The sequence below is a fragment of the Poecilia mexicana genome, unplaced genomic scaffold (assembly GCF_051168715.1).
Source record: "Poecilia mexicana isolate PSO_F unplaced genomic scaffold, ASM5116871v1 scaffold_13, whole genome shotgun sequence".
Classification (NCBI taxonomy): Eukaryota; Metazoa; Chordata; class Actinopteri; order Cyprinodontiformes; family Poeciliidae; genus Poecilia; species Poecilia mexicana.
The window spans coordinates 8,100,215-8,122,377 of record NW_028263382.1 but is presented as its reverse complement, the minus strand read 5'-3'; the positions used below and the strand labels follow the sequence as shown (position 1 = coordinate 8,122,377).

General features: G+C 38.6%; 1 protein-coding gene across 1 annotated transcript in view; it reads left to right on the top strand.

The window, feature by feature from the left end:
- ryr1b (ryanodine receptor 1b (skeletal)) overlaps positions 1–21,400 on the top strand; it is a 108,112-nt gene extending 86,712 nt beyond the window's left edge. The window contains exons 83-105 of the mRNA XM_088011632.1: positions 66–139; positions 1,152–1,169; positions 3,616–3,696; positions 3,782–3,870; positions 5,179–5,307; positions 6,269–6,373; positions 8,135–8,216; positions 8,295–9,604; positions 10,930–11,009; positions 11,727–11,901; positions 12,024–12,110; positions 12,404–12,658; positions 12,731–12,861; positions 12,961–13,003; positions 13,155–13,288; positions 14,710–14,770; positions 14,845–14,991; positions 15,066–15,200; positions 16,702–16,858; positions 17,259–17,323; positions 17,417–17,517; positions 18,706–18,757; positions 18,835–21,400. Coding sequence (XP_087867758.1) covers positions 66–139; positions 1,152–1,169; positions 3,616–3,696; positions 3,782–3,870; positions 5,179–5,307; positions 6,269–6,373; positions 8,135–8,216; positions 8,295–9,604; positions 10,930–11,009; positions 11,727–11,901; positions 12,024–12,110; positions 12,404–12,658; positions 12,731–12,861; positions 12,961–13,003; positions 13,155–13,288; positions 14,710–14,770; positions 14,845–14,991; positions 15,066–15,200; positions 16,702–16,858; positions 17,259–17,323; positions 17,417–17,517; positions 18,706–18,757; positions 18,835–18,930 — 3,607 coding nt within the window. The 3' untranslated portion in view covers positions 18,931–21,400. The remainder of the gene's footprint in view (positions 1–65; positions 140–1,151; positions 1,170–3,615; positions 3,697–3,781; positions 3,871–5,178; positions 5,308–6,268; positions 6,374–8,134; positions 8,217–8,294; positions 9,605–10,929; positions 11,010–11,726; positions 11,902–12,023; positions 12,111–12,403; positions 12,659–12,730; positions 12,862–12,960; positions 13,004–13,154; positions 13,289–14,709; positions 14,771–14,844; positions 14,992–15,065; positions 15,201–16,701; positions 16,859–17,258; positions 17,324–17,416; positions 17,518–18,705; positions 18,758–18,834) is intronic.
- Positions 21,401–22,163: the final 763 nt, after the last annotated feature.

Below are 22,163 nucleotides of genomic sequence, written 5' to 3'. Positions count from 1 at the left end.
TTAATTGATTACTAGAATAGTTCTAGTTTTTTGTGCCGTTTAGCTACTAAATTTGTTCTTGGCAGCGTTTTGGACTTGAATGCGTTTGAGAGGCAGAACAAGGCGGAGGGACTTGGGATGGTTTCAGAGGAGGGAACCAGTGAGTATCCTCTCTATTTTACCACAGAACTGATCCACACTGCAAAAACAACAAATCTCACCGTCTAAGATTTGTTGTTTTTGTGCAAATATCTTAGTGCACTTGTAAAAAGACAAAACTAACTTAGAGTAACTTTTCAGCAAGATATAGAATTTAATAATTCCTTAATATTTATGAAAAAGTTCTACATTTTCCAATAAGTGAAATAATCTGCCAGTGGAACCAGAACCTTTTCATCAATATGAAGGAATTATTGACTTAAAACAAACTCATACTTCTTGCTGAATAGTTACTTGTAAGTTAGTTTTCTCTTATTTTCAGTGTACAAAGATATGTACACTAGAAGCTAATTAAAATAATCCTTGTAAAGATTTGTTGTTTTTGTAGTGCATATTATTTTCATTGCATTGTGAAGCTGCTGGGACATTTTTGGACCCGGACGTGTAATCTGTGTGCTTACATGTGCGTCTGTTTGTGGACGGCTGCTTCCAAAAGAGCTACACTGCAAAACACAAGATATAACCAAGTATTTTGCTCTAGTTTCTGGTGCAAATACCGTATTATATTTGAACTAAAACAAAACTAACTTACAAGTAACTTTCCAGCAGATATAGGAGCTTATTTTCAGGCAGTAATTCCTTAGTATTGATAAAAAGTTATTTCATTTATAACAAGACATTTTTCCGATAAGTGAAATAATCTGTACTTCTTGTCAATATTGATTAATTATTTACTTAAAACAAGCTCCTCTATCTGCTGAAAAGTTGTTAGTTTAAATCTGTTTCAAGTGAACGAAGATATTTCCACTGGAAGTTAAACCAAAAATACTTGGTAAGATTTTGTTTTTGCAGTGTACTGCTGACTTTAATGTTTAAAAATGAATTTTTTTTATCATCCACTGCCAGTCCTGAGATTTCTGGCCTCACTGCGTCTCTGTTTGTTTTTCTCTCCTTCCATTTTACGAACCTCTTACCTCTCATGTCCTTCCTTCATGCCAATTCTCTGCGCTCAGATAAGAAGCTAGAACGTGGTAAATGAAACTTCGCTGTCGTAAATTTTCTTTCTCTCTCCTTCCTGTCTTCTCTCTTTCTCTCTTTTTGGCTCCTAATCACATGACTAGTCTTTTAATTGCTGTGAAATTAATATGCATTTCATTTCACACTCAAGGAATCAATGAAATTAATCTTTGCCGTTTTCCTGCAGTGATTGCAAAGTTTAATCCTCATCCTTGAGTGTTTTATCTCAGATCTACTGTAACTCCAGTAATCTCAGTCACAGGAGGAAGTTCAGTCTTCCTCTCCTGTTTTTAAAACTGAAATGAATTGCACACTGTAAAAACACAAAACCTTATCAAGTATTTTCTTTCTAGTTTCTGTTAAAAAAATATCTTAGTTCACATAAAATAAGACAAAACTAACTTATAAGTAGCTTTTCTGCAAGATACAGCAGTTTTTTAAGTCAATAATTCCTTAATATTGAAGAACAACTTCTAGTTCCACTGGTAGAATGTTCCACCGTTACCTAGCAACCCCAGCCAAGCCCAGGCCGTTACCTAGCAACCCAGTTCTAGTTCCATTTGTGAAAAATGTCTTATTATAACTGAAATAATCTACCAGTGGATCTGGAACTGAATCAGTATTTAAAACAAGCTTCTATTTGTTAATGAAAAGTCACTTCTAAGTTAGTTTTGTCTTATTTCAAGTGTAATAAGATATTTCTCCTAGAAACTGGACAAAAATACTTGGTAAGATTTTGTGTTTTTGCAGTGCAGTAGCAGTGGGAATTGAAGCAAATGTCGCCATCAGGTCGATCCTAACAGCCAGATCCAATCAGGAAATTATCTCTATAAAATTTCCTACATTCAACTCTTGGGGGAGAAATAGAGCAAGAAAGTTATTAGAAATGCACAAAAAATAAATAAATAAAAATGTTTCTTCAAACAGGTGAGATTATTTACTTCGTTTTGGATGAAATGGAAAAAATTAGCAGTTTCTGCCTTTTCAGGGTAAAACAAAAAGTTATGTGCATGAAAAGTTTGTGAGCCATGATCTCCAGTCCTTCAGAAGTCATTTTATCAATATGTTTGACTGATAAACAGCTGATAAAAACACTTGGATGCTTATTTATAGCTTTATTTTGCAACAAAAAATAATTATCATTACCTATAATGTTGTTTAAGGAGACTTGGATTAACACTAAATTAACTATGTTTGGGATTTTATGTGATGGACCAAATGACAATCCTTTTTTCTGACTTTTAGTTTTTTTTAAAATCAGCCTGAAGCTGATTTTTTTTTCTCTTGGCCAAATAGTTACAGTTCAGTTGAAGCAAAAACACAAAATCTTAATTTTTTTTTTAAATCTAATTTATAGTGAAAATATCTTATTACACTTGAAATAAGAAAAAACTGTACCAAATAATGTACCAGTGGAACCAGTAACTGTCATCAATATGAAGGGATTATTGATTTAAAACAAACTCCTATATCTTGCTGAAAAGTTACTTGTAAGATAGTTTTGTTTTATTTCAACTGTACTAAGATATTTCCACTAGAAACTAAAAAAATACTTGGTAAGATTTTGTGTTTTTGCAGTGCAGATTTTTCACCACATGTGGCATTATGAAAGTTGGGCAAAAAACGTTGGCAAGTTTTACTTTTATTTTTCTGTTTTCTGTTGTCTAACAGGGAACTCATATGAATGAGAAAAAATCTACAAAAATGTGGATTTAGCAAAAAGGAGAAAATATACAGAAAGAGTTGTCAACTAGCAGTATTTAAATATTTAAACCATCCTTCCACCTTTTGCTTTTGTTTTGTTTTCTGTTTGTGCATTTCTGTACAGGACTCAGCTGTCTGTTGGCGTGCCATCAGCTAAATCTGACAGTTTTTAGGTCAAAAGATGTTTTTTACGTATTTATATCCAGAGTAAAGGAGTTTTCAGAGCGTCCTTGTATTTGGGTTGTACAGAGTGCAGTAGATCTGTCCTGCATGACGGTGTGCTGTTCTGTTTGTTCCCGTCTAAACCCCTGATGATGCTGGTGTCCTGTCGGGTTTTCGATGGTTTTGTGTCCTCATTTATCTGTTTTTTATGTTCTCGTTTTTTAAGTGATTTTGTTCCCGTCTGAGTTTTGTTGCATTGTTTCCTGTTAAATGAGTTTAGAAAAAGGAAAGAAAAAAGTCTGAACAACTAACTGGAACAGAGTTCTTGGTGAAAATTTACTAGCATTTGCTAATCAGACCAGAATGTTACGATGTGATGTTTACTAGCATCCTTGGTAGAAGTGTGTAAAAAATAAATATATTTTCACTACTTCATATTCAATCAGAGAGGAAAATAACCCACTTTAAAACCTTTTTTTTTTACTTTGCGTTGTCTACAACAGTTATAGTCACTCCTTTTTCCAATAGGACGTTGTTTCTGCTGTGATATTTTACATATTATGTATTCAAGTATGTACTCTTGCTCTGCCTCAGATGAGAAAGTGATGGCAGATGATGAGTTTACGTGCGACCTCTTCCGCTTCCTGCAGCTCCTATGTGAAGGCCACAATAACGGTAAATATAACTGACATCATCTTAGTTGTATTTAATGAAATCATTGGTAAATTCTGTACAAAAATCCCATTTCTGGTTCTGTTAGATTTTCAGAACTACCTGAGAACTCAGACGGGTAGCACGACGACCATCAACGTCATCATCTGCACCGTGGACTACCTGCTTCGACTGCAGGTCACTCTGCTTCGGCTGCACAATGCATCACTGCACTGCAAAAACACAAATCCTACAATGTGATTTTGGTCTAGTTAATAGTGCAAACATCCTAGGTTACTAGAAATAAAACAAAACTAACTTACATTTAATACTTAGGTAAGACGTAAGAATCAAAAATAATTCCTTAATATTAATAAAAAGTTCTACAGGTAGAATATTCCACTGCACCGTTACCTAGCAACCCCAGCCAAGCCCACCCCGTTACCTAGCAACCCCAGCCAAACCCAGTAGCAACCCAGTTTTAGTTCCACTGGCTGATTATTTTCACTGATAACTTAATAAAATGTCTTGCCAGTGGAACTAGTATTTTTTTAATCAATATTAAGGAATAATTTATTTAAAACGTTTTCCAATTTCTTGCTGAAAAGGTACTTGCTAGTATTATTTCAAGAATACCAAAATATTTGAAATAGAAACTAGACCAAAAATAGATGGTAAGATTTTATGTTTTTGGAATGTGGATAAATAAAGATCTTATTTATATTTTTGTTTTGATTAAAGCAGTTTTAGTTTATTTTTGTAAGTTTAATATTATTCAAACCATTCTGAAAATGTCAAATAAGTAACTTTGTACAATATAGATATTTATTAGTTATGTCACATGCATGAAAAGTGTTGTTGTTTACTATCTTTCAGTTGGATCACTGGTACACTGCAAAAACACAAAATATCACCAAGAATTTTACTTATAAGTCAGATAAAACTGACTTATAAGTAACTTTCCAGAAAGATTTAGGATCTTGTTTTAAGTTAATAATTCCCAAACATTGATATTTTTCATTTATAAATAAGTCATTTTTCCCATGTTATCAGGAAATCTGCCAGTGGAACTCGAGCTATTTTACAAATATTAAAGAATATTGACTTAAAACAAGTTCTTATATCCTCCTGAAAAATCATTTGTAAGTTAATTTTGTTTTAAGTCAAGTGTGTTTAAGATATTTATATCAGAAACTAGACAAAAATACTAGTAAGATTTTGTGTTTTTGCAGTGTATCAGTGACCGAACTGAAAGGTAGTAAATAACACTGTTTATGTATTTATATAATTAAACTACAGTTACTCATTTTATATTTTCAGAGTTGTTTTATTATTATTAAACCTGTAAAAATAAATCAAACTGTTTTAATCAAAGCAAAATATCATTACCAGGATCAAGTTTTAACTTTTTTATTTACTGTAGATTGTTGTGTAAGATTTTGTGTTTTTGCATTATAAGGCAGGAATAACAATAATTTAATAACTTTATATCATCTCCATGTCCAGGAGTCCATCAGCGATTTTTATTGGTATTACTCAGGGAAAGACATCATCGATGAGCCTGGAAAGAGGAATTTCTCCAAAGCCATGACTGTGGCCAAGCAAGTCTTCAACAGCCTGACTGAGTACATCCAGGTGAGGCACTGCTGACAATTAAGCTATGTTTTATTCATGCAGACAAACCTAAATGTGGATTAAATTAGCTCTGAATGTTGAAGACACGTTGTGTGTTATTATTTACATCTGGAAATTTTGTGCATTTGTGCAAAGCAGGAGGGAAAATCACAATTCTTTTACTTTCCATCAAGAATTTCATTAACAAAATGAAACCTGGAGAAGTACGTAGTATTAATTCAGTGCTGTGCGCCACAGCAAAGAGAAAAATGACACAGAAAATCCGTTGGACAACTCAAAACCATTCGTATCATTCTTTTTTTTTTCTTGCTGTCTGTGTACATGCAGACTCGTTGCCATAGCAACTGACAACAATACCACCAAATGTATCAGGATTCAACACCAAAAAACACTCAAATATTTTCCACACAAACAGAAAATTCAGTCTGTTAGTTTTACGTTTATTAATAAGTGATCGCTGTGGTAGATTAGCTACCGCTGCTATTAGCTAAGCTAACACAGTGGTGGTTGATTAGCTCATTTAAACACTTAGTCTACTGATGATCTGTCAGAGTTTATGTGAGGATCAGCTTTTTTTTTTTTTACTTAACAGAAACACAGAATTCTGCAGCACATCCACATGTTAAAATTGTCATAGTCAAGCTAGCTTAGCCTCCCTCGCTATTTTTGATTTAATTATACATTTTTTGCTGACCTCGTTATCGAATTGTTGTGGTGTTGACAGTAGCAAAGCATTGCGTCCCTGTTTCTATTATATATTCTTGGTACATTGAAGATTTAGCATGTTTTGTTGACAACTTCACAACTAAATCAAATGCTAATCATTGTTAGCGAGCAGCTTTTTGCCCTCCAGCAGGGAGATGTCAAAAGACGTCAGGCTGCAACGTGCCTATAGAATAATTTGGGTCTGGAAGGTGAAAAGATTTTAAAAACATGTGGTTTGATGTGTTGTGTGTTTCAGGGCCCCTGCACTGGTAACCAGCAGTCTCTGGCCCACAGCAGGTTGTGGGACGCTGTCGTGGGTTTCCTCCATGTTTTTGCTCATATGATGATGAAACTGGCACAGGTGAGGAAAAACCAAATACTGACATAATTTATCATCCAGCAAAATGTGACAGGGTGACATTCAGTGATAACACTGAGAAATGTTAATTTTTATTAGTGTTTTGCTGCTTTTATTGGCAGTTCTTAAATAGTGTGTGAACTGTGTTCTTGAGATGTAAAATGGTTTAAATCTAATATAACGTGTAATCCTGTTAGATGCACCCTGATCCTGGACAACGAAATGTCGTAAGATTTTGTGTTATTCCAGCAAACGTTTCATTCCCAGTTCTGTCATTCCCACTTCTTCAAGGATAACGCATGCTTTACTGTCGTTTTCAGTTCAGCATTCAGTTCTGCATCATTGATTTATTTCTTCCATCCTGCAGCCCTTTTTTCCACTAACAGCATTGCAATATTTCATTTTTTTATCCTTCTTCCCACCATTTAATTTAATTGTAATATTTGTGATGCTAAACATGAAAATTCTTTGTCTATAAATGCAAACCCAGGATCATTTTTGGAGTAGAACACACTCTGAGGTAGTGATTTAGATTTATTTTTGTACAGATCTCTCAAAAGAAGCACCCAGTGGTGGGCACACGTTCGCTAATCTGCTAAGAGAGGAGCTAATTTTTGTTTTGCTAACTTTTAAGATGTTTAGAAGTTGTACAAACAGATTATTTGAAGAAGACGCTGAACATGTCTCATCATTTATGTTTGAGCTTTTGTAACTATTTTGATTCAAATAAATAGATACTTAAATGGGAGCTACAACCAAAAACTTCAATGTGGTTTATATGAACTTCCGCTAATATGCTAACACACTTAAAGTGGTGCTAAATTTTGGCTAACCTTAAAAACGTTTAGCGCGCTTAGCTTCCCCCGTATATCTATGTAGTGACGGGGAAACTTAACCTAATATGCTGGTAGCAGAGCTAATTTTTTCATTTTTATGTTTTTTGCTAACTTTGAAAACATTTAGTGCAAACATACATGAATAAAATAAAACTAGATATAAACACAAATACAGTACCTAACGGCGTTATAGAACATGTAACGCATCATAACGCCACAATTAAACTGGTGGTAGACTTTCCAGGGCAGATAAAATTTGATTTGAAGTTAGCACTTTAGCATTAGCTTCTGCTAAAGACTGCATTGCCATAGCATTTAGCATTAGTGGAACTTTCTAGTTAGCGATGCCATCTTTTATCACTCTTTAGCGCCACAAAAAATATAAATCTTGACATTACAAACACAAATAGGCTAATTTTATTGTTTTCAAAGCTGATAAATAAAAATAAATTTTACTTTTGTGGCATAAAAAAGTGCTTGTGACTAAACTAAAACACCTAATTTATTTGTTTCAATCATTTCCTTGCCCTCAGCTGTGAAACATAATCAGTTCGGCTCCTACAGACATTTGTGAAAGAATGGGCGTGTGTGTAACAACCACAGGTGGGCAGAGTACTGAACAATGTACTCAACAAATTGTGTCACTACTTCAGCATATTTTTAAATAAAAGTAAAAAGTAGCCTCCAAGAAATTACTCAAGTAAGAGTGAAAACATATTTGGTTGCTAGTATTTAGAATTAGCTTCCACTAAATACTGTGTTGGTGTAGTGCTTTAGCATTAGCAGAGCTAATGTTTATAATTAGTGCTTTAGGGTTAGCGCAGCTAACATTTTAGCTAGCTGTGCCCACCATTGGAAGTACCCGTATCTTTCAGTTAACCCGTAAAGCGTAGCTGAATGTATAATTTGTGGTGTGTTTATCTTGCAGGATTCGAGTCAAATCGGCCTGTTGAAGGAGCTGTTGGACCTGCAGAAGGACATGGTGGTCATGCTGCTGTCTCTACTTGAAGGTTGGCTCTCTAGCTGCAGATTTTCTTTCTGTTTTGGCTGAAATGTCCTAATATTTTCCAACACTTTGCTACTTTTAGGTAACGTTGTGAACGGCACCATTGCGAGGCAAATGGTTGACATGTTGGTGGAGTCCTCCAGCAACGTGGAGATGATCCTCAAGTTCTTCGACATGTTCCTCAAGCTCAAAGATATTGTGGCGTCCGACGCCTTCCGGGATTATGTGACGGATCCGCGCGGACTCATCTCCAAGAAGGATTTCTCCAAGGCCATGGACAGTCAGAAGCAGTACTCCCCATCAGAAATCCAGTTCCTGCTCTCCTGCTCTGAGGCCGACGAGAACGAAATGATCAACTTTGAGGAGTTCGCAGATCGCTTCCAGGAACCGGCGAAAGACATCGGGTTTAACATCGCTGTCCTGCTGACCAACCTGTCTGAGCACGTGCCCCACGACACACGCCTCCAGAACTTCCTGGAGCAGGCGGAGAGCGTGCTCAACTACTTCCGGCCTTTCCTCGGCCGCATCGAGATCATGGGGGCCAGCCGCAGGATTGAGCGCATTTACTTTGAGATCAGCGAGGCCAACAGGAACCAGTGGGAAATGCCGCAGGTCAGGGAGTCGAAGCGGCAGTTCATCTTCGACGTCGTCAACGAGGGTGGCGAGAGCGAGAAGATGGAGATGTTCGTCAACTTCTGCGAGGACACCATCTTTGAGATGAACATCGCGGCGTCCATCTCTGAGCCCGAGGGAGACGGCGAGGAAGAGAAAGACGATGAGGAGGAAGAGGAGGGCGGCGGAGAGGAGGCTGAGTCTGGAGAGGGTGAGGAAGGCAACGGCGAGGCCGCCGTTCCGGAGTCGGCATCAGCCTTTGCCGAATTCCTGAAGAGCGTCATGAACTTCTTCGGCATGTTCACCTTCCGTAACCTGCGGCGCAAATACCGCAAACTCCGGAGGATGACGGTGAAGGAGATGGTGATCGGACTGGTGACGTTCGTCTACACGGTTCTGATGGGAATCCTCATCTTCGTCTACAACGTGTGCAAGGGCTTCTTCACACTCATCTGGAAGGCTCTGTTCGGCGGCGGCCTGGTGGAAGGAGCCAAGAAGATGACGGTCACAGAGATCTTAGCCAGCATGCCGGATCCGACCCAGGACGAGGTGCATGGAGACCTGCCACCCGAACCCGGAGCTAGAGAGGTCCAGGAAGCGGACGGGGGGACGGACCTCTTGGACACCGCTGGAGGAGAAGAAGAAGAGGAGGACGGCGAGGAAGGGGAAGGTGGGCGTCTGCCTGGGTTCGACAAACCGGGAGGTCTCGGAGATTTTGGAGAAACGACAACAGAGGAGCCTCCAACTCCAGAGGGAACGCCGCTGCTGAAGAGGAAACTGGTGAGTTGTTCTGGGTTTATCATTATAGGTCAGTTTTACTTCATTATGACTTTTTGGTCTAATTCAGTTAGTTTTAATTAGCTTTTTACAGTGTGTTTGCTGGTTTTTATTAGTTAAGTATATATTGCTTAGTTTTAGTTTACTTTTTATTATTTATAGCAGCAGTTTCAGTTTTTTCATACTTTGATGACTTTTGAGGTGCAGAATTCAAACTGATCAAAGTATTGTATTGTGATTATGAACATATTAATTGGGTAATAAGTGATTCTTGTATTTTTACACAAAAATCATCATTGCCAAGATACACGAAAAACATGAACTACTTAATTGGTACAAGAAGGTAAAGTCTCAAGATTTTGTTTTGGCTTATAAAACATTTCATCACTATTTGAACAGTTTATTTAAATAAATAAATAAATAAATAAGCACAAATGAGAAATAAGACAAAACAAATTTACATCTAACTTTTCAGCAAGATATATGAGCTTGTTGTAAGTTATCAATAATATTTCATAGTATTGATAAAAAGTTCTAGTTTTGTTGGCAGATTGTTTTCACGGATAACATGAGAAAATGTCCTGCCAAAAATAAAATAATCTGCTAATGGAATTAGTTTTTCATAAATATTAAGGGATTATTATTAAAACAAACTTCTATGTCTTCTAAGTGAAAAAATCTGCCAGTGGAACTAGAACTGGGTTGCTAGGTAACGGCCTGGGCTTGACTGGGGTTGCTAGGTAACGGCCCAGTGGAACATTCTACCAGTGGAACTTTTGTATCAATATTTAGGAATTATTAACTTAAAACAAAGTCATATATCTTGCTGAAAATTTACGTATAATTTAGTTTTGTTTTATTTCAAGTGAACTCAGATGTTTTCACTAGAAACTAGACCAAAAATACTTTGTAAGATTTTGTGTTTTTGCAGTGTGGAATAGAATTCATAGTAACATAAATAACTTTTCATTTCTCATCTCATTAAAAAAAAACATTTAAAGAACTGGCTCTTGGAAAGCCATACATGTCAATATAGAGTATATGTAAGGATATATAGATTTTATTGTGCTTTTATGTATTTATTATTAGTGCTGTTTGCGTTTTTTATCCTTGTATTTATTATTGTGGTAAACAATCAACCTGCCTGTGGGACTAAAGATGGAAATGAACTACATGGATATTTACATACAAACGTTCATTAGTACATATTGTCCCAGTTTTAAAAATAAACTTGAACATGAATTTGGTATCGATTTATTTTGTAAAGATGTTTTTGCTATTAAGACAAAAGCTGTAGCAGAAATCTTCTGTTACTGTAACTCAAACAGCTGGCTGCAGTGGGAGGACAAGGAGAGGAGGAGAAAGTTGAAGCAGAAGAAGAGGTTCCCCAGGAGACGGAGAAGGCTGAGTGAGTTTAAAACCTGCTGAAGGTCGAAAAAAGAGCCGTCTGTCTAATATTTAATCTAAAGTTTAAAAGCCAGGATCGTCTTTGATTTATTTGCAGATTTTTTTAAAGGTGACCTATTATGCTTCCTTGAACAGGTTAGGTACAGTTAAGGCCTATCACTTTAAATCTTAATAAGCTGCTGCTTATTAAGCCACACCCCCAACTCAATGTTTACCCTCGCATGTGAGAATGGCTGCAAACAGATATGCAATTATACAACGGTACATCTTTGAAAAGCATTAGTAGAGCTTACTGCACAACTAACAAGACTATAGCAAGTGATTTCTGGATGGTAAGTCAACAACAAAACACTTGTCTTTTCCAGCAGCCATTGTACAGCCCATACAGCAGTAAAACAAGCTGGAATTCTGCACAGGTTGCTAGGTGACGAGGGGAGTTCCGTTGGGGTTGCTAGGTAACGGCGCAGTTCGTGTGGAATGTGACCTAACAATTGGGAGATTTTTGAAACGGCTCATTTTTCAGATAGTAGAAAACATTAACTTACAGCCCAAAAACAGCTGGGTGTGTTTTTTTTAGTTAATTTTAAAGAAGCATTTAAAACCCAAACGGAAGTATAAAAACGTGCAAAAAGTGATTTCTGCATAATAGGTTTCCTTTAATGTTTACGTTTCTGGTAGCTGTTATCAGATGCCAAGCCGGTCTGTGTTTTTTTTCCAGCATTGAGAATGGAGAGAAGTCGGAGAAACCCGAGCCACAACCCGAGGTGAAGGAAGAAGAACCACAGGAGGTCGAGGAGAAAACGGTGAAAACAAAAACCAAGAAGGACAAGAAACCCGCCGAGGGCGGCTTTGAGTTGTGGAACGAGCTGGAAGTGCAGAGAATTAAATTCATGGTGAGACGCTCTCCGTCTTCACAGCAGCTAATCAGAGATACAAGCCATAAATCTAACACGGATAATCCCAGAATGTCGGATTCTATTTCACCAAATGCTCTGATTTCTGTGTTTCCTCCCAGAACTACCTCTCTCGTAATTTCTACAACCTGCGGTTTTTGGCTCTGTTCATCGCATTCGCTCTGAATTTCATCCTGCTCTTCTACAAGGTCAGTAAATGTAGATTTATTTATCCAATATGTTATTCCCATTGATATATGTTGCTGGGTTACCTATTAGCCTTAGTAGCTAGTGACACTTTTTTTTTTATTTACATGTTTCCATTATGTTTGTTTTCAAAATGTCAGATTAATGGAAACACTGAGACTCTTTCAGATTCTTTGTGTGATGGTTTCATTTTCCCATCTGACTCGATGCTTAGCAAAGGTCACATGACCTCCAGTCCCCTATCGATGGTCCCCCCAAAAGGCCTGGGGTCTCACTCCCTGTTGGACCTTTGCAGGTGTCCGACTCTCCGCCAGGTGAGGAGGAGTTTGAGGGTTCTGGTCTGTTTGAGGGCTCCGGCCTGTTCGAAGGCTCCGGCGCCGAGGAAGATGGGTCCGGATTGGAGGAAGGTGGGGAAGATGATGACGAAGAGGGCCCGTTGTACTACTTCCTGGAAGAGAGCACCGGCTACATGGAGCCGGCCCTGTCTTTCCTCGCCATCGTCCACACCATAATCTCCTTCCTCTGCATCATCGGCTACAACTGCCTGAAGGTTTGGGCCGTTCCTCCTCCTATGCACCGAGACGTTTGGCTTCAGCCTCATCGTATCTTCTGGTCCCTGCAGGTTCCTCTGGTCATCTTTAAGAGAGAGAAGGAGCTGGCCAGGAAGCTGGAGTTTGATGGACTTTATGTCACCGAGCAGCCGGAGGACGACGACATCAAGGGCCAGTGGGACAGACTGGTCCTCAACACGCCGTAAGAAATGCCCAAAAATATCCCTGTATGGTTTATTTAGCTGCAGTTAAGGAGAATAAGATTGATTAAAGTGTTTTTTACTCTTCTATCTAAATGCAGAACCTTCCCAAATAACTACTGGGACAAGTTTGTGAAGAGAAAGGTGAGTTTAAGATGCCAACAGCCATCCCCATCTACAATGACTCTTTGAAGAATTTTAGTTAAAATGAGTTGCAACAACATTTAATTTCCCTTTGGCATTAGTGAAGTGTTACTGAATTTAATTCACCCAAACGTTTCCGTGTGACGTCCAGGTTCTGGATAAATACGGCGACATCTACGGCAGAGAGAGAATCGCCGAGCTGCTGGGCATGGACCTGGCGTCGCTGGACGTCAGTGCCATGACGCACGAGAAGAAACCGGAACCGGACACCTCCATGTTCAGCTGGTACGCACACCTAGTTCAGATCTCTGGGTTTCCATTTTGGTTTCTACTGCTTCTGAAAACAACCCAGTGCTTAAAGAAACACCCTCTGGCTATGAGTTCATGTTTTATTTTTGGTGTCAAAAATCTCTCAATAATCATGCTGTGCCATTACCTAGCAACCCCAACAGAACGCCCCCTGTTACCTAGCAACCCCAACAGAACGCCCCCCGTTACCTAGCAACCCCTACGTAACGCCCCCTGTTACCTAGCAACCCCAACGTAACGCCCCCCGTTACCTAGCAACCCCAAAGTAACGCCCCCTGTTACCTAGCAACCCCAACGTAACGCCCCCTGTTACCTAGCAACCCCAACGGAACGCCCCCTGTTACCCAGGAAACCCAATGGAATGCCCCCTGTTACCTAGCAACCCCAACGTAACGCCCCCCGTTACCTAGCAACCCCAACGTAACGCCCCCCGTTACCTAGCAACCCCAAAGTAACGCCCCCGTTACCTAGCAACCCCAACGTAACGCCCCCTGTTACCTAGCAACCCCAACGGAACGCCCCCTGTTACCCAGGAAACCCAAAGGAACGCCCCCCCCGTTACCTAGCAACCTGAGTGGAGATTTGGCTAGCTGCTGGAAAAGACAAATGTTTTGTTGCTGACTTACCATCCAGAGTTACAGATTTTTAAAATCTGAACCAAACGTTGGCTCTAATCATCTTTTTTAAAGGTAAACAGAACAATCCAATTTTCAACAGCCTCTAGATAAAACATGCCAAAAGGTTAGGGGTAACAACGTACCGTTCATCAATTTCTTAGGCTTAAAACATATTCTATGTAATGCTAAGGTTAAATTTAGCTTCTGTCTGTCTTACCTTCATGTTTAAAGCTTTCTCTGTACGTCTGTTTACAACACATAACAGCACATCCTCATTGTCTTACGCAGCACTTCTTACATCTGTATATTTAGTAAAATCACCTGCAGATTTGCAGCAAGATGACTCTTTCTACTGTTACACTCTAAAACACCACACGTATTCTTAGTTAAATTCAGTTTGTACTCTGTATTGAAACTAAACTGCTGAATCAACTCGAGCAATGCTAGTAACATACTAGCATGTTTAGCCTGAAAAGGTACAAGACTCAGTTGCTGTGTGTAACTTTTGCTGTTGTGGTGGATGGTTGCGGGACGGTTCCAGAACGTTAGCGGACGTACCAGCTGCTGGTCATGAGTGTAAACGTTGAGATGGGAGCGTGGCCTGCAGCAGCTTATTGGGATTTAAACTAAGCACTGAAATCTCATTATCAAAGAATGATTTTGTGAAAAAATTATGTTTTGTATAGGCCATAGATCTATCCTAACCTGTTCAAAGAAGCCTAATAATTAACCTCTAAATCAGAACAGACTAAGAGGTAATTGTCTCTCCTCTCTCTGCAGGATAACATCTATTGACATCAAATATCAGATCTGGAAGTTTGGGGTCGTCTTCACTGACAATGTGAGTAAAACTAGCCGCCTGGACGTCAGAATATCAGGTCTGATGTTGCTAATCCTCCTTTGTTCACCTGTCAGACATTCCTGTACCTGGTCTGGTACATGCTGATGTCCATGCTTGGACACTACAACAACTTCTTCTTCGCTTGCCATCTCTTGGACATCGCCATGGGCGTCAAAACGCTGCGGACCATTCTGTCCTCCGTCACCCACAACGGCAAACAGGTGGCGTGCCCGTTAACGGTGCATTGTTGGGGTGTAGGGGTGAAAGCCGTGTCTGACCTGAGTGTCTGCTGCAGCTGGTGATGACGGTCGGCCTGCTGGCTGTGGTGGTGTACCTCTACACCGTGGTGGCCTTCAACTTCTTCCGCAAGTTCTACAACAAGAGCGAAGACGAGGACGAGCCGGACATGAAGTGTGACGACATGATGACTGTGAGTGGAGATCAGCTCTGGAAAACAGCAACACTTAAAAAACACAAAACCTTTCCAGTTGGTTTAGTGTCTAGTGCAAATGTGTTGAAATAAAACAAAACTAACTTAAAAGTAACTTTTCAACAAGATATAGGAGCCTGTTTTAAGTAAGGTCCTAATTCCTTGATATTGATAGGAAAAGTACTGATTCCATTGGCAGATAAATTAACGCATTACAGGGGAAAACTGAAAAACGTTACCTAGCAACCCCAGCCAAGTGCAGCCCGTTACCTAGCAACCCCGTTCTAGTTCTACTGAAGGTTATTTCACCTATAACATTGGAAAGTAGAATTAATTCCTTTTAAATCTACATGAAGGAATTATTTACTTAAAACGAGCCTCTATTTCTTGCTAAAAAGTTATTTGAAAGTTAATTTTGTCTTATTTCATGTGTACTAAGATATTTGCACTGGGAACGAGACCAAAAATACTTTTGTGTTTTTTTGCAATGAAGCGTTTTGTTGTATAAAGAAATGGTAAATAATAAACTGGTACCATCAATTTATTCAAAAAATGAATCAGATTAATTATGATTAATAAAATTTTGCAAATTTAAATCTGCACACAGTCTGCCACACTCAACCAATTAAAATGTAAACAATTATCATATTTCTATGTAATATATTTCAGCCCTAAGCAATAAATCAATTAATCGCATAATAAATTAAAACAAACTCAATCATTTACGTGATTTATTGTTTTTCTCTTTCTACCAAAAGCTGCGTGACAAAGTCTTCAGTCTTTGGTTTCAACTGGCTCTTTTTGTGGAGGATAATTTTGTTTGCAGAGACTGTTTTGTTGTTTATTTATTTATTTATTTTGGATATTTAAAATGTCTTCCAGTTCCAGCGTTAAATGTTCATTAGAATTTAAAGTTTATTCATCTTTGAGAATTTGTTCTTGCATTATTATTGCATTATCACCTATATATTATTTAAAACAAGAATATTATCGTTTATCACAACATCTTGACAGGCCTAATATATACTTCCAGGAACTAAGGGAAAAATCCATTACAAGTAGTGGTTCATTGAACAGCAAACAGATGTTTTACTTTCTAGTTCTTGGGCGTTCCAACCCCTTTGTGATGCCGCCCTGGGCAACTGCCCAGATCAAAAACCGCTGCTGTAGGCACGGTTTGTGAAAAACGTTTTATTGTCTCAAATGTCTGAATATTCCAGGTTTTCCAGGTTTTTATATTCAGAAAGCTTTAAAGGAAGCCATTTTGTTTTAAACGTTAATTCAGAAACTCTCCATTCATTTTCTATGGAACGTTGCAATGAGGTGAAATTCGTACATGTGAAACTTTGAGCTTATGCACATAATGTTAGTTTGTTTAATCTGCGTTATGTAATACTGACATGTTGAAACTTTCAGATTTAACCTTCACACTCCTAATAAACTAAATTTTCCCCGTTTCTGGTTGGATGCTGGTTGGATGTGTTTCATGGTTGGTTTGTAGTGTTACCTGTTCCACATGTACGTCGGCGTTCGCGCCGGTGGAGGCATCGGAGATGAAATCGAGGATCCGGCCGGGGATGAATACGAGCTCTACCGAGTCGTGTTTGACATCACTTTCTTCTTCTTTGTCATCGTCATCCTGCTGGCCATCATCCAGGGTGAGTAGGAGAGGCTAACGCGAAAAGCTAACAACCAAGAAGCTAAAGCTAACGACTTTATGTTGGACACTATGAACTAAAGATATTAAATGTTTGGTCGTCATCAGTTGGTGGATTTTCATGTTTCAGGCTTCAGTGAAATGAAAAAATATTAAACAAAAAATTATGAAACATCAAATCAAATGCAGTTTTAGTGAATCAGGATTCATGAGTCGGTTTTAAAGAAGGTAAAGGATGGATGGATGGATGGATGGATGGATGGATGGATGGATGGATGGATGGATGGATGGATGGATGGATGGATGTATGGATGTATGTTGTGGCTGGTTGGATGGATTTCATGTTTGGATGGCTGGTCGGATGCACGTCCTGCCATCCATCCTCCTGTCTCTGGCTGCAGGTTTGATCATCGACGCCTTCGGTGAGCTGAGAGACCAGCAGGAGCAGGTCAGGGAGGACATGGAGGTGAGCCCCTGACCTTTGACCTGAGCCCCTGACCTTTGACCTGAGTCCTGTCTCTGCTGCCTGCAGGCCCTTTACTTCCTGTTTCCCTTTCAGACCAAATGCTTCATCTGTGGAATAGGAAGCGACTACTTTGACACGACGCCGCACGGCTTTGAGACGCACACCTTAGAGGAGCACAACCTGGCCAACTACATGTGAGCCAAGATCAATCAATCAATCAATCAATCAATCAATCAATCAATCAATCAATCAATCAATCAATCAATCAATCAATCAATCAATCACTCTTCATTTGTATAGCACAACCTGGCCAACTACATGTGAGCCAAGATCTGAGTAAATCCATAATCTGCTGATTCTGTGAGGAGGAATCTGTTAGCACAAGTTCTTTACAGAACACTGCAAAAACACTAAATCCTACCAAGTATTCAGCAAATAAATATGAGCCTGTTTTAGTCAATAATTCCTTAATATTGATGAAAAAGTTCTAGTTCCAGATTATTTCACTTATAAGATGGAAAAGTGTTTTGTTATAAATAAATAAATCTGCGAATGGATCTGCTGTTTTATCAGTTATTATTAAAACAAACTCTTATGTCCTGTAAGTGAAATAATCTGCCAGTGGAGTTAGAATTTGGTTGCTAGGTTACGGGTCGGCTTGGCTGGGGTTGCTAGGGAACGCGCAATGGAATGTTCAACCAATTGAACTTTTTCATTAACATTAAATGGTTTTCTAAAAAAGGTCCTAAATCTTAATGAAAAGTTCCTTGTAAGTTAGTTTTGTCTTATTTCAAGTGCAGTAAGATATTTCCACTACATGTTCAGGCAGACTCAACATGTACCTAAGCTAGCAGATACACTGCAAGCTTCACTTATGTAGCTAGCAGTACTTACCAAGTATTTTTGGTCTAGTTTGTAGTGGAGATGTATTTTTACACTTTAAATAGATTAAACTAACTTTTCTGCAATAGCAGGGTTTTCTTTTCCTCAGTGTATTATAAGCCTGGCGGGCCACCAGGCTTGGCATTGTTCATTTATTTAAGTTTTTTTAAAATGTTTGCATTTTTTTAAGACTTTGTAGTTGGTGTTCAGATATTAATCTTTCAGTAACACATAATTATCAAGTGATATTTTCAAATTTTCTGTCAACTTTAAACATTTTTAACTCAAACACACGGTGGGATGAATGACTGGCCCAACCACCAGACTTAGCAAGTTTTCTGGGGTTTGTTGGTTGTTTTAAGTCAATAATTCCTTAATATTGATCAGTAGTTCTAGTTCCACTGGTAGATTATTTCATTTATAACAAGACTCCATCTTATAATTGAAAAAATCAAGTTTTGTGTTTTTGCAGTGAAGAGTGGATGTTTTCCTTGTTTCAGGTTCTTCTTGATGTATCTCATCAACAAGGATGAAACAGAACACACTGGCCAGGTCAGTCATTTCCCTTTGCTGCTGTTTTTATTTCCAAAGCTTTATAATTCTGTTTAATTTTAATATTATTTTCCCAGGAGTCGTATGTGTGGAAAATGTACCAGGAGCGATGCTGGGACTTCTTCCCCGCTGGAGACTGCTTCAGGAAGCAGTATGAGGATCAGCTGGGATAAACCGCTCCACTTCCCGACAGGAAACAGGAGGAAAAGTCCTGAAGCTCAGAGCTGGAACACATCCGTGTCTTAGTTTTGTCATTTGTCTTGCATTTTTTTCTCGTCTGTTCGAAGCTATGCACACCTATCGACCGCACTTTTCAGCAGCAGGTTGGAGAAAACGACCCGGGAGGCGAAACGAAGCTTCTGCTGCGAACACACGGCCTTTCCTGTCTAAATTAAACAGACTGCCTTGTATATCGCCTGAGCGCGTGGCGGCTAACGTAGCCGCTAGTGCTGTAAACGTTCTAGTGCCTATAGCGACGCCACTGCTTTAGCCGTCAGTCTCAGTAGCTTTTCTTTGAGGTTCAACCTTTTCCACCCAGAAAATCTGAAACGGTCACAAACTCACGGAGTCGAGACGACTGGAGTTCTTCTTCTCTTGTTTTCATAAGGAGGTTTAACTCTTTAAGGGCGTCTTCAGTTCTGATCATGGGAGATTTAGGGTTTTCTGTCATTTTTGTGGAAAATCAATCCCTGTGAGCCTTTTGGGTTGTTGTCACTTATGTGCCTCAGAGGATTTGTTAGCATGAGAGGTCCGCGTTTCGAGCTGCTGTGTGTTTTGTTGAGTTGTTAGCAGTGGTGGGCACTCTTCTGCTAACGTGCTAATAGCAGAGCTAATTTTTTGTTTACTACTTTTGCTAACGCTGAAAACATCTGTCACGTTTATTTTTCTGGGTAAATTCTAATGTGCTAATAGCTAAGCTAATTTTTAGCTTAGTATTTGAGCTAACTTTGAAAATGTTGAGCACACTTAGCTTCTGCTAAAAAATATTTTCAGGTAAATTCTAATGTTTTGTTTAGTGCTTTTGTTGTCTTTGAAAACACTTAGCACACTTAGCTCCCCCTAAACTTATATTTCTGAAACACTCAGCACAATTTGCTCCCCCTAAATGTATTTTTCCAAGTAAATTGGGGTATGCTAATAGTGGAGCTAATCTTTAGCTTGCTGCTTTAGCTAACTTTGAAAACATTTAGCTCACTTAGCATCCACCAAATGTATTTTTTGGTTAAATTCTAATGTGCTAATAGTGGAGCTCACTTTTAGCTTAGCGAGTTGCTAACTTTGAAAGCATAAAGCTCACTTAGCTTCCCCTAAATTATTTTCAGGTAAATTCCTATGTGTTAATTTTCTTTTACTGTTTTTGTGAGAATAAGTAGAATAAAGTTTGACAGCTATGTCATTGTTTTTGGTTATAAACTGTCCAAACATGAATTATACAGGAACAAAATAAAATATAAAGTAAAAATCAAGATGTAAACATAAATGGGTCTGTAGTTGTGAAACTACAGATTTTATACTGTCAAAATTAAATTCAGTGCAGATATAATTTAAATTGAAGTTAGCGCTTTAGCATTGCTTTCTGCTAAACATTTTATGCTTTACAGTTAGTGGAGCTAATGTTTGATTAGTGCTTTAGGGTTAGCGCTGCTAACTTTTCGGTTAGCGGTGCCCACCACTGTCTGTCCGTTCTGTTCTTATCATTACGTTTTAATGCAGCCGAACCTCTCAGTGCTGCTTCAGCAGTTTGAGAAACTGTGACAAACCCAGAAATAAACGTTATTCACAGATCAGAATCAACCTGCTGGTTTCCCTTCCTGTTTGGGCATTTTGTATCTGAGCCAGTAGGTCATTATTTTGTTCCTCGTTCTGACAGGAAAATGACTCAGTGGAGGTGAAGTGACCGATTTTACGTCTATTTGAGTTTCGCTGTCTCGAAATGAAAGATTCTCACAAGCGATCACGAACTGCTTGAACTCGGACCGACTTGACAAAAACACGATATGTGGAATAATAATTATCTGTTTAGACACTCTTCAGTCTTACAATGTGGATCCCGTCTCTCTGCCATAACCGATGGTGAGACGAACACACATCCGAGGGGAACGCCGAGGTAATTAATTCTGTTTTGCGCAGATTAAGCCATTTAGAGAGACTTTATGCACAACGCTGGTGCACTGAAATAAGTGTTGAATGTATCTAATAAGAACTTGATGAAAAGACATATTTTACATACACCATGGATTCTTCTATTTATTTTTCTTTAAGGCTCTGATGTATGGAAATAATTAAGTTTTCAGACATGAACGTGTCTCAAACTGAAGATGGTGGAGAGATTTAGTCTTACAATGAAAATGGCCTCCGGTTTGGAGAATGTTTGCTTTTGTTTCGGCTCGTTAGCTTTTTACCATAGATATTTTTAGAAATTCAGCATATGGATAATTTGTCTCAGTCAAAGTTGTGTGTGATGCGTTGATTTCTGACACATTCACAAATTCTCCATGTCGTATAAATGGCTGGTTGGAGGCGGAGCGTTCGGTTGGGCTGATGGTTGGAAGGTGAATGGAGGTCACAACTTTCCACTTGACTGAGTGTCTCTGACTAAACTCTGCGTTTCAATATGGAATAAACAGATTATTTTAAGGACAACTGGAGCGTCTCGTCATTTGTTTGAGCTTTTTAGATATTCATCAGCTTAAATGGAAACGAAAACATCAGGGTGGTTTATTTGGGTTTTATCAGCATTTCCGCTACTCCGCTAACATGCTAGTAGCAGAGTAAGGCTTTTTGCTAACGTTGAAAAAGTTAGCCCAATTAGCCTGCCCCATATTTAAATGTCTGAAACGAGGTAACCATTGATGGGGACACTAATGCTAACAGTGGGGCTAATGTTTCATTTAGCACTTTTGCTAGCCTGTAAACATTTAGCACACTTAGCTTCCCCCATATCTAAATAACTTAAAATAAGTATCAGGCACATTAGTGAAAATCTGCTAACAGCTGAGGTAATTTTTCATTTAGCGCTTATGCTAGCCTGAAAATGTTTAGCACACTTGGCTTCCTTCAAAATAAGTTCCCACTGATGGGAACCTTCTCCTAATTTGCTAGTGGTGCAAATTTTAATTTAGCGTTTTTGCTAGCCTGAAAATATTTAGCGCACCTAGCTTCCCGGAATTAAATTTTTACATTTAGTCTAAAGCGCTAATTTTAATTTTAAAAACTTTCACTTGAATAAAGTCTGAGTTAGGTGGGTATTTATTAAAAACAATAAACACAGAAACAAAATAAAACAGTAGAGAGCAGGACGTAAACACAACATCTAAGGGATTTATAAAACTAATCAAAATTAAATTGGTGCATGTGAGTTGTCTTTCAAAGCCAGATATAATTTTAATTGAATTTAACGTTAGCT